Source organism: Mesoplodon bidens (genome assembly GCF_964165515.1).
Source record: "Mesoplodon bidens genome assembly, chromosome: 1".
NCBI classification, from domain to species: Eukaryota; Metazoa; Chordata; class Mammalia; order Artiodactyla; family Ziphiidae; genus Mesoplodon; species Mesoplodon bidens.
In genome coordinates, this window is record NC_138176.1 from 53423836 (window position 1) to 53436786 (window position 12951).

Consider the following 12951-nt stretch of genomic DNA (forward strand, 5'->3'; position numbering starts at 1 on the left):
GTTTATAGATGTAGAACATATACAGCAATATACAGTATATAAAGAATATAATAGCAAAACTTTAAATACTTCCCTAAACTATTATGGTACTACAATCACTGCAGCACAGTTTTTTAAAGTCCATTTTTGATGGGACTCGGCTATTAAATACCACCAGTCCACAATTAAGGTTGTCTCTTCACCCGTGAAACACATTTAAAAGCCCCTTTAATGATGTGTTGACTTTACTGGACTGGAATATTTTAAAGGATCTCTGCCCTTGGACAAGATCCATCCGACCATCTCAGTTCATAAATAAATTCTCTTCACATGACTTCACTCAGAGCATACTCATTCAGTAATTTATACAACACAAAATAATGTGCCTATTGTGTAAACTATGGTCTCTCAAATAAATATTAAATTTTTAAAAAAGGAAAAGATTGATAATGATAATTTCTCCTTGGTGTGAAGTTGGAATATAGCCATATTATTTATTAAACAACCCCACTGGAGGTAAATATGCTTTCTTGTAGGAAAACCTACATAACAAATTCTTGATTATTGCATCAAGCTAAAATGGTAAGTTTTTACTTTTAAAATATTTACCAATATTCAAATTTTTTCTTAATTGCAATCGGATCATCCCAATTTCCATAATCAAAATAAAGTCTAATCAAAACAAAAATCTCTGTAATACAGACTTGTTTCCCATTCTTTGTATTCTTAGTATAGACATATTTCCCATTCTGAAACACGAGACAGTCATTGAAACAAAATTCAATATATATGCAGGTCAATTGAGATCTCCTGGAACTCAATATAATAGGACTTTGTAAAGAAGAAAACAGATAATATAAGACATTTATCTTTTTTTTTAAACATTTTTATTGGATATAATTGCTTTACATTGTTGTGTTAGTTTCTGCTACGTAACAAAGTGAATCAGATATATATATACATATATCCCCATATCCCCTCCCTCTTGCAACTCCCTCCCACCTGCCCTATCCCACCCCTCTAGGTGGTCACAAAGCACCAAGCTGGTCTCCCTGTGCTATGTGGCTGCTTTCCACTAGCTATCTATTTTACATTTGGTAGTGTATGTATGTCAATGCCACTCTCTCACTTCGGCCCAGCTTACCCTTCCCCCTCCCTGTGTCCTCAAGTCCATTCTCTATGTCTGCGTCTTTATTCCTGTGTGCCTCTAGGTTCTTCAGAACCTTTTTTTTTCTTTTCACATTCCATATATACGTGTTAGCATACGGTATTTGTTCTTCTCTTTCTGACTTGCTTCACTCTGTATGACAGACTCTAGGTCCATTCACCTCACTACAAATAACACAATTTCATTTCTTTTTATGGCTGAGTAATATTCCATTGTATAATGTGCCATCTTCCTTATCCATTCCTCTGCCGATGGACACTCAGGTTGCTTCCATGTCCTGGCTATTATAAATAGTTCTGCAATGAATATTGTGGTACATGATTCTTTTTGAACTATGGTTTTCTCAGAGTATATGCCCAGTAATGGGATTGCTGGGTCATATGGTAGTTCCATTTTTAGTTTTTTAAGGAACCTCCATACTGTTCTCCATAGTGGCTGTTCAATTTACATTCCCCCCAACAGTGCAAGAGGGTTCCCTTTTCTCCACACCCCCTCCAGCATTTATTGTCTGTAGATTTTTTGATGATGGCCATTCTGACTGGTGTGAGGTGATACCTCATTGTAGTTTTGATTTGCGTTTCTCTAATGATCAGTGATGTTGAGCATCCTTTCATGTGTTTGTTGGCAATCTGTATATCTTCTTTGGAGAAAAGTCTGTTTAGGTCTTCGGCCCATTTTTGGATTGGGTTGTTTGTTTTTCTGATATTGGGCTGCATGAGTTACTTGTATATTTTGGATATTAATCCTTTGTCAGTTGCTTCGTTTGCAAATATTTTCTCCCATTCTGAGGGTTGTCTTTTCATCTTGTTTATGATTTCCTTTGCTGTGCAAAAGCTTTTAAGTTTCATTAGGTCCCATTTGTTTATTTTTGCTTTTATTTCTATTTCTCTAGGAGGTGGGTCAAAAAGGATCCTGCTGTGATTTATGTCATAGAGTGTTCTGCCTATATCTTCCTCTAAGAGTTTTATAGTGCCTGGCCTTACATTTAGGTCTTTAATCCATTTTGAGTTTATTTTTGTGTATGGTGTTAGGGAGTGTTCTAATTTCATTCTTTTACATGTAGCTGTCCAGTTTTCCCATCACCACTTATTGAAAAGGCTGTCTTTTCTCCATTGTATTCTCTTGCCTCCTTTATCAAAGATAAGGTGACCATATCTGTGTGGGTTTATCTCTGGGTTTTCTATCCTGTTCCACTGATCTATATTTCTGTTTTTGTGCCAGTACCATACTGTCTTGATTACTGTAGCTTTGTAGTATAATCTGAAGTCTGGGAGCCTCGTTCCTCCAGCCCCATTTCTCTTTCTCAAGATTGCTTTGGGTATTCGGGGTCTTTTGTGTTTCCATACAAATTATGAAATTTTTTGTTCTAGTTCTGTGAAAAATGCCATTGGTAGTTTGATAGGGATTGCATTGAATCTGTAGATTGCTTGGGTAGTATAGTCATTTTCACAACGTCGATTCTTCCAATCCAAGAACATGGTATATCTCTCCATCTGTTTGTATCATCTTTAATTTCTTTCATAAGATAGACATTAATGTCTTTTGTAAGACATTTATCTTAATGCAAGCACATTACTTGTTCTATCCTGACTGCTGCAATTCCAGAAATAATATCCTGTCTGTAGCCTATGTGTTAACATATGAAGAACAATAACCAGCAAATATTTGAATTTTCCACAATTTGGAAAACCTAGTTTTTAGTGACATTTCAATAGATAGAAAACAGCTATTCAAATCACTCCCTCTCCATCTGCATTCTTTATTGCTGACAGATTCTGTTCAGATGCTCACCTTCTATGCAGTCCCATATTCAGGGAAGTATGTATCCTCTCTTAACCCAGTGATAGATTTTGATTAGTCTGAACCAATCTGATTCATCCCATTCCTCAGTGCTTAAGGGACAACAAACTCAAATCTAGTCAATAAGACATGAGGCAAGCCTGGGCTATTTCTAAGAAAGTACTCTTAATTTTTAAAATTGGTGTGCTACAGAAAATAGGTGCTTTTCCTATCTTTGGGGACTACTGAGTATATGACACATAGAGCTATGGCAGACATCCTGTGACCATGAAGGGGCAGCCAAGAGGATTCCAAAAAACCTACCCTAGAACTTTGCTATTACCCAAATGATCAATTAGAAAACCATGGAAGCAGATGGGACCAATATACTTTCTTGTTATTTAAGTTTATAAATGTTCTCATTTTCAAGTCACTTTTAGTTAGACTTTTACTTAAAACTTAAAACATCATTAGATATGCACTGATGTACTAGCTGGGTGATTTGGGGCAAATCATCAAATAAGAGTTACTATTTATCATGCACCCATGGGCCAACTGTAGCATTAGAGAGTATGTAGTACATTTAGCTATCACAACCCTATATGGTCAGTATTATTTTTATTATCCTCACATATAGAAGAGGCTTAAGAGAAATTAACTAACTTCCCTAAGAGAAGACGGCTACTAAGTTTCAGAGCCAGGATTTGAACCCAGGTCTATGCAGCTTCAGGCTGGTCATGGCTTCTCAAATATATTACATTGCTAACCTACTTAAGCTGAATTCCACTTTCTAATGTCTCCACAAAGAAAATTCTACACAATAATTTCATAAGATTATTCTGAGGACTCAATGAACAAATGCATCTAAATTAACTATCATTCAACTAGTACACTAAGATGAAAATAAATGGGCATTCTCAGCATTTTGGAATAAGGTTCAAATAATCATGTCTCTATACCTTTCAATTTCATTTCTGGAGCACTACAATCTGATTTTATACCTGTATATTTCACACAAAATATGAATTTAACACATCATATTGTCGCTATATTTTTCTTAAAGTTTGCATGTAAACATAGGTTAGAGCTGAGTGCCTATTTTTGAAAAAAAGATAAAAAGTATAGAAAGCTAGAAATGGAAAAAGACTGAAATCATCTAGAAAAAACTTTACATTTTTGATAAAGAAAGCACTAGAGACTGATGGAAACTGCCAATGTCCTTCAGCTAATTAATACTGAAGACAAGAGATTCAGCTAATTAATACTGAAGAAAAAAGACTTTGAAATCATCTAGAAAAAACTTCACATTTTTGATAAAGAAAGCACTAGAGACTGATCGAAACTGCCAGTGTCATTCAGCTAATTAATACTGAAGACAAGAGATTCAGCTAATTAATACTGATGAAAAGTTATCTAATTCCTATTCCATGGCTCCTCTGATGTCATTTTGCTATTTTTAAGAAGAGCAAATTAGGGATACAAGGAAAGAAAAAAACTGTAAAGAGAAAGGCAATTTTAATTTTGGTAATCTGAAAAATGCTCTTACCTATCTCTACTTTCAGTGGTTTATATCTCTTTAAATTCTCTTGATTTGAACAAGTGACTTTCCAGTTCCACAACTAAACTAAAGGTAGGTGATGGGATCTTCCAAGATAAATACGATTTCTAAGTTTAATGTATTAAATACAGAGAAATTCGAAGCACATATCGCTAAAGAGTAATGTTTTCACTTTTCTTTGCTTTTCTTCCTTTCTTTAGGATTCTCTTAGATATTTCTAAAACCTTTCTAAAACTTATTTGTAAGGTGAGATATTGTTAAGGATAACTGGCCCAGTCTCTTCAGTAAGTCAGTACAATAAAAAAAAAAGAATAATTCTAAAGTAAAAGAGACTTAAGGAATAACTAGATGTAATGTACAAATGTACAGGGTATTTTTAGAACTGCGGAAATCTGAATATGGACTGGATATTAGAAAATATTAAAAAATTACTATTAACTGGTTAAAGGTAATAATATTTCAGCTAGGAAGAGAACATTTCTTATTTTTTAAAGAGGCACACTGAAGTTAAAAAGAACACTATTAAAACTTCTCAGCATAAAAAGCTATATCTTTCATTATTTATTAATCATATATCAATCTAAAGTGACCTCTTTTCATAATTTTTTCAGTCTTAGATTTCTTCTTCTAATTTTAATACTGCAACTTCAGTTTTTTAGATGAGAATAATTTTATTCTGTCTCACCCAACCTTTTATATTCAGCATTATTGTGCTGTTTTACTTTATCTAAATTTCCTTTATACAAAGAAATTAATGTATTTTGCTTTAAATCCTCAACAAAGCTCTCTCCATGAGATAAGGCCGTTTGCATTTACTATTATATTTATTACATTTGGTCTAATTTCTGTCACTTTACTTCTGCTGTTTTTAGACGTCCTTGGTATTTCTCTACTTTAGATGTCTTTTTACTTTCATCTTTTGCAAGATACATTATTCTAATCTACTATTAGTTATCTGAAAGCATTTCACAAACATTTTAATTTATCTAAGTATATAAAAAGAATAATTTTAGATACCCATTTGTAGATAAACAATCCAGTACTACTGACTTCTTCAGCATATCCCTTATCTCTTTTCTCAAACCTATTTTATTTCATCTAAATATTTACAAAAATTAATAGCAATTTAAATTTTTAATTAAAAATTTTTTATTTCTAAACATGTTTTAATTAAACTTTTTAACATTAAATGATATATAAGTACATAAGATTAAATAATGAGCATTAAGTTTTCTCCCGTTAGTAGTTGGGAAGTTTATCCCACCTAATCTCTCTAAAGATGGTTTTTATTTCACCACTCATTCATTTTAATCTTTACTTCTTGAGTTATTTTTACATTTCTCTCTCAAGCATTTGGGATGCATTATTAAATAATTTTACAAAGATAACTGGGTGGCATATTTTTCAATATGCTAAAGGTCTGAGAATGTATCTTTGTATATAAATAAAAATGCATTTAGCTATAAAATGTGAGGGTCATAACCGTTTTTTCTAAAGTGCACTAGATACAACTTTTGTGCTCTGTAATAGATTTTTGCAAAATTTGAAGCTTAATTTCCTAAAAGTACCTTTTCTTCCCCCTAAAAATTGGTTGGGTTGGGTTTTGTCTTTAGTTTTTAAATACAAACACTGGTCTTACTCTTTTCCTTTTTAATCTTATACTTGGTAGGCCCTCAATGTGCAATATTCGGTTATTCTTTTTTCAGATTCATAAGTTTTCTGATACCCTTAATCATAACATCTGATCCATCTGTTCTTACTATTTATTCATAAGGTGGATCTCTGATCTGACCCCAATGGCTCAGAGCTCAATATATTATATCCTTTATATTCTGAGTGAGATTACTCCTTCATATTGCTGCATTGCTTTGCTATGTCAAAACAAGTTTTGACTTCCAACAAAGATTTTCTTTGGCCTCTTGTGATTGTTATGGCATTATATTCTTGTTATCCTGGACTTTTATTATTACAAACCAAATTATAATTAAGTTCAAGAAACAGCACATACAGTTTTCATATGGAACTAACATTTGATATCATAACAATTATAAAATTATAAAGATTCAGACATATCTCTGAGAGATCACTCAGTATCATCCATGGGCAAGAAACATTTTTTTTAGAACAGCCATTCTAACAGACAGCCATTCAGATTCCTAAGACTAAACACCCAGTTTCATTCCTCAACAACATGAATGTAAATTGGTGAAGTTCAAATACTCAAAACAGAGGCAACTGAAAATGGATTGAGTTTTTCACCTTGAAAACTTATTAGTTAGATTGAAAGTTAAACCACATACTTTAAGAGTGCAGGTAACTTAAAAATAATACAATAGTGCAATCTCAAAAGCTAAAAATAAAATCCAGTTTCAATTCTGGCTAGTTTTATTAAAAATATACATATTGCCCAGTTTGAAAGGCCTGCACTTTACATACTACACTATAATACTTACAAGCTGATGTTCTAATAGTTGGATTTTTTCATCTTTTTTCTTTATTTCATCTTTAAGTTGTTTTATTTCATTTAATAAATCTTCATTCTGAAATATTTTAGAAAATTTAACATGAAGTATTTAATTGTATTTAAAAACACTAATGAGAAGCATTAAATCAATGATGAAGACTGAGTAATGAATTGGTTGTTTATTTAAGGGGAAAATTCTTCTTAAATATGCCAGCTATTAATCCATTTAAAAAAAAAAACCATTTTGGTCTTCTAAGAATTCATAGTCTAAGGAGCCTGACACGTAAACAATGAACAATAATAGCAGCAACAGCTAACATTCATTGAGTATTAATCAGGTGCTAAGAACTAAGTACCTTTTAGGTATCTAAGTAGTTGATTCCAACTGCAACCCTGAGGTAGGTACTATTATCCCCATTTTACAGACAAGAAAATTGGGAACTAGGCCACGTAGTAAAATAAATTACACACAAAACAGTAACTTCAGCTAGATTTCAAGGAATGTATAAGAGTTGCCTGTCAGAGGAAATGAAGGCCACAAGTAGAGAAAACTGTGTAATTAAAGGCACAGAGTCATTTCATGGCTGGTTCAGAAATCGGCAGAAAGATAAATGTGCCTGAAGGATAACAAGGAAGATTCCTTTTCCATGAGCTACTTTCATGAGAACTGCCTAAATCAAAGAGTAAATACCCTGTCAACTTAGTCTATAAGAAATTCCTAATAGTATTAAGAGAAACCTATTGTCAAGGTTAGTAGGAATCCAGTTACATTTCCAAGTATAAGGTATCATTACCCTATAGTTAGCCCATTTTGTTTACTGCTAATCAATTATCCAGAAATATATACTGATGAAGTAATGCAAGCAAGGAAATTACAGTTGACCCTTGAACAACACAGGGGTTGGGGCACCAAAGCAGGGGTTAGGGGCACCGAACCTCTGCAAAGTCAAAAATCTGGGTATAATTTTTAGTCGGCCCTTGACATCCACAGTTCCTCCATATCCACAAGGCTCACATCCTTGGATTCAACCAACTGCAGATTGGTGTAGTACCACAGTATATATTATTGAAAAAAATCCGCATGTAAGTGGACTCATGCAGTTCAAAACTGTGTTGTTCAGGGATAACCTGTAGAATATATATGTGAATGATACATCTTTCCAGAGAGAAAAGTAAGTAAGCAAATAATTATAATGTGTTGGTCATGAGCAAAGTACACACTCTTCTTCAGATACATTGGGAACAAAAAACAATATTGCAGTCTCATTAACAAGAGATTGGAAACAGACATTTTATGAAGGCTTTCACATATCAAATAAGCATCGCAATGGGGAAGAAACATAGGGAAGAAAATATTTTTTTAAATGCTGTATGTATACCACAATTGGGAAAAACTAATTATTATATATAATAAATGACTTCCAGTTGAATTTAAAGAGTTTAGGGACTTTAAAAAATAATAAATCAAGACTAAAAAAAAAAGATGGACTGCAAATCATGAAGGACTTTTTTTTTTTTTTTTTTTTTTTGGCAGTACGCGGGCCTCTCACTGCTGTGGCCTCTCCCGTTGCAGAGCACAGGCCCCGGACGTGCAGGCCCAGCGGCCATGGCTCATGGGCCCAGCCGCTCCGCGGCATGTGGGATCTTCCCGGACCGGGGCACGAACCCGTGTCCCCTGCATCGGCAGGCGGACTCTCAACCACTGCGCCACCAGGGAAGCCCCATGAAGGACATATTTTTAAACTAAGTGGCAAATTAAGCTATTAAGAAATGATAAATATATTTGATTATATAAAAATTTAAAGCATCTATACAATTAACATTAAAGTTAAAAGCTGGTGAAAACCTATGCTAATATGACAAAGAATTTATAACTCAAGTATATTAGGAGACTGTTCAAACATATAAGATCATTTCTAGGCCCCAATAGACAAATAGTCAGTTCTCACAAATATACATATAACTGGAAAAATGTTCTATTTGACTTACTGAAGAAATACAAATTAAAGTATTAAAGGTATTGTTTTACAGGTATTAAATTGGGGGAGAAATACTCAATGTGATTAACAAGACTGCAGAAAAAAATGGTACATTATCAGACATAACAACTGACGTTTCTGGACAAACGTATGCCTGTATATACAAAAGTCATAAAAATTACTTGCATTCTCTGATTCAGTTATCCAAACCCTATGCCAAAGAAATGATCCTAAGTACGAGAAAACCTATAATAAGATATTCTCTTAAAGTTACAAATTTAGAATTGTCCTGTAAGAGGACAACTGAAATACAATGCAGTAAGCGACTTGATGGAATACTACACAGCCATCATTCAGTCATGGCTAGGTTCTGCTGGTGCTGGAGGAAATGGACTCAAAGCTGAAATCAAAACACAATATGGTAATAACATTTATAGCCAACATGCATATAGCACTTACTTTAGAATAGGCACTGCTCTAAGGATTTTACACATAAAGACAGGCAAAGAAGAACACATCAGGAAATGGGTAATTCCAGTGGAGTCTTACAGGATAAGTAAAAAGTTCTAAGGACACAAAGTGTGGCAGGCTTTGTATTTTAGGGTAAGGGATTCTGTAAGACGATACAGAGATGGGGACAAGCATTGCATATTTGGAGAATTACAAGCAGAGATGCTGTCACATGAAGGCTGTGGTGGACAGTGGGGAGCAATGTGGTTAGCAAATTAGGCAAGGGCCAGATCATAGAGGGCCTGAACATCAAGCATGGCTTCAGCCAGGGAGTAACAGATAGATCTGCATTTGAGATGGCTTTGACAGCTCTCTGGAGGATATACTTCACAAGGACAACAACAAAACTAGGCTAGGAAACTGGCTATCAGGATGTTGTAATATGCCAGGTAAGAGCAGGGGCCTGACCCAAGAGAGTGATAATAGGGAGGAGAAGAAACAGGAGAAAAGGAGATGTTGGCAATTCACTGTATGTGAGAGAAGAGCACAGAGAAGTAGTCAAGAGTGACATCTCCATTTCTAGCTTAGATGATATAGTAAATAGAAACAGAGAAAGAAGGAGGAGAAGTATGTCCAAAGAGAAATATATATATGTATATTGGCAGCGTCGTGCAGCTCATGGGATCCCTGAGTAGGGATCAAACCTGGGCTCCTGGCAGTGAGAGCGCTGAGTCCTAACCACTGGACTGCCAGGGAATTCCCCAATGAGGAATATTTTTGAGTTTTAAATACATTGCTAGAGGTACACACACCTCTTGAGAGGTGTGTTAGAGGTGTTCCACCTGTGAGTGGGACACACAGTGGAAATGTCCAGTGGACAACTGGATTACCAAGTATGAGAGAGACTGATTTTATGTGTTATCAATATATATGTTATATGTGAAATCATGACAGTAGAAAGTTTGATGAGGACTGGACTAAAGATATATCTACATTCTAAAGAAGAAAAGGAACCTACAAAGAAAATGGAGGGGGGCGATGTTAAGGGGTATATAGGGAATTCAGACAGAAGTGACACAAAAACCAAGGGATAAAGCTTGTAGGACAAAGGCCATGCCAAATGTCTATTTTCCCAAGTTTCCACATTAACTGGAAAGGTAGTTTAAGGAGAGTCAAGAAAAGGTTTATTCGATTTACTGAATTTAGGATAGGTAAGATACAGAAATTTATAAGGTGAGGATGAAGGGGAAGTTGAGAAAGCACACTGAAGAGAGATGAGAGAGGAGGTCTTTAACTGCAGCAGGAGAGTCCAGAACACGAGAAGAAAGGGTGGTCTTCCACAGCACAGCGGTCACTTTTCCCTACAACTGGAACAAAGTGATTGAGAGTAACATAGACACAGACTAAGTCAGAAGGCAGGCAGCAGAAGATCTTGCTTGAAAACACAAGGCTACCTGCAGAAGTTGAGAAGAGTAGCTGAGAAAGAGGCTGAGGAGAGTGGCCAATGTCTGGAACAGCTCATCAAGGGAACGGGAGAGACAGCTGTCCTGAGATAAAGGAAAGATTTTAGACATGGCAAGTCCAGTGTAGATTTTAGACCCTAAAATTGTAATGGTATAAGTCACCATATTTGTATCATTTGAAACTGAACTGCGAAACCATCTTGAATAAGAAGATGACATACTTGGGGATTTGCTGATGAAAGTGAAGGACAGTCTAGTGTACTGGGCTGAGACAGTGTGAGCTATTGCATCTCACTTTGGAAAGAAGGAAGAAAGACTAGGAATGATCTGCCTGAAAGGAAGGCATTGGGGACAAGAAATAAATACATGATATGTCTATCATGTAGTATTAAATTAATAGACAAACTCTGTAAAGGAAGATGGACAAAATGAAGACATTAATTCTATTAAAAAGTTGGAATTAAATTTTTTAAAAAGAATTTCTTTACATGTAAAAAACTTTTCACAAAAAAAGAATTCAGGAAAAAAGTCAACTTTACTTTTAAAATATCAGTCACAAAACTTAAAAAAACTGAGATAATCAGAAATCATCTAAATCAATGGTTCTCAATTGAGTATGCAAGTAAAAGTTTTTTAAAAAGAGATGTCCTACTGCAAACCTATTATTATACTCACAATAGGATGGAAGCCCAGAGACAGGAAGAAATTTATATAAGAACAGGTAGGTAACATGTTGAAAAGCCAAGATTAGATAACCAGATGTGACTACTATCCTATGTTCTTTTGATTTTGTGTTTTATACATAAATTTGTTCCCGATAGGTCACTCCACATCCTATGAGAAAATTACGCTTCTCTGACCCCTAATACCAAGTGTGGCCACTTGACCTGTTTTGGAAACGACATATGTTACATCCAAGCAGAATCCAATGTTATTATGCCAATGCTTTCCCTCAGGTACAAAAAACATGTCCCAGGATAAGGGCTGATCCTTCAGCCTGGATCTCAGAATGAAGAGGACACGTGAAGTCCCATTCATCTACAACCAAAATGCAACATATTGAGAAATAACAAGAAATAAACTTTTGTTATTGTAAGCCACCAATATTTTGAGGTTGTTACTACAGATAAGCAGCACACACTGACTATCATACCTTGAAAACAGAATGTGAAAGCAAACAATAATTTTATTTGGAAACATGAAAGACATCAAGAATACCTGTATGTGCTTAAGAAGTAAATATGTGATTCAGGTAGATGCAAAAAACAAAAAGAGCTCTTTTCAACTAAAAATAGACCTCAAGATGAGAACTATAAAAAAATACACCTTCAAACACTAACTTGCATCTGCATTCTATAATTATATCATTAAACATGAAAAAAATAAATTAATGTCATTTTCATTAATATTTCTTCAATGTTGTGATTATATAATGAGAAGTACCTATTAACTGTTTTAATTTTTGTTGGTAGTCATATTTTAAAAACTTATTCATAATTATAAAAAAAGAATTTAATGATTTTTATTTTTTTAAAAAGAATCCTGTACCAATATTAATACAGGGACAGATGATTATCCAACTGATAAAACAAACTCAAATTAAAGCACCACAGTGGTATCATTTTAACTTAATAAGGTAGTAAAAGTTAAAAGAAATCTGATTAAAACCCAAGACAGCAAAGCTGCAGGTTTTAATATATTTATTATTAAATGTTTTAATTATTATTGCTTTATAATTTTAGTAATAAAAAATTTTTTTTGAAAAATTCAGCATGACTACCTAGTCATCATACCTTGTATATCTGATCACCATCTTCTGGTTCTGGACTAGATGACAAGGAGAGTTGAACATCATGCAATGAACCACTTCCATCATGCTGTCAGAAAGAAGAAAAAGAAAACGTAAGATTAATACAATTAACTGCAGACACCGAGTTCAACCTGAATTCACCCCAGGCCAAATATAAGCATGGCAAACAGGAAATAAGATTTTAGAAATCTCCTTTTCATCTCTATGCACTGGTAGAAAGAAATGTGGAACAGGAAACAACAGAGCTCAGAAAAGAATATTTTGTGGGAATAAATAACATACACTATACAAGTCGATGATG

The 12951-nt window shown here is 34.3% G+C and overlaps 1 protein-coding gene across 7 annotated transcripts in view; it reads right to left on the bottom strand.

Moving 5' to 3' along the window:
• The window catches only part of CCSER2 (coiled-coil serine rich protein 2), a 147977-nt gene that overhangs the window by 25752 nt on the left and 109274 nt on the right, over positions 1 to 12951 (bottom strand). For 6 of the 7 annotated variants that reach the window (XM_081236814.1, XM_081236815.1, XM_081236816.1 and 3 more), the window contains 2 exons: positions 12634 to 12717; positions 6938 to 7024 (listed from right to left, as the gene is read on the bottom strand). In XM_081236814.1, the coding sequence (XP_081092940.1) occupies positions 6938 to 7024; positions 12634 to 12717 (171 nt within the window). The remainder of the gene's footprint in view (positions 1 to 6937; positions 7025 to 12633; positions 12718 to 12951) is intronic. The other variant, XM_081236817.1, reaches the window with a different exon arrangement.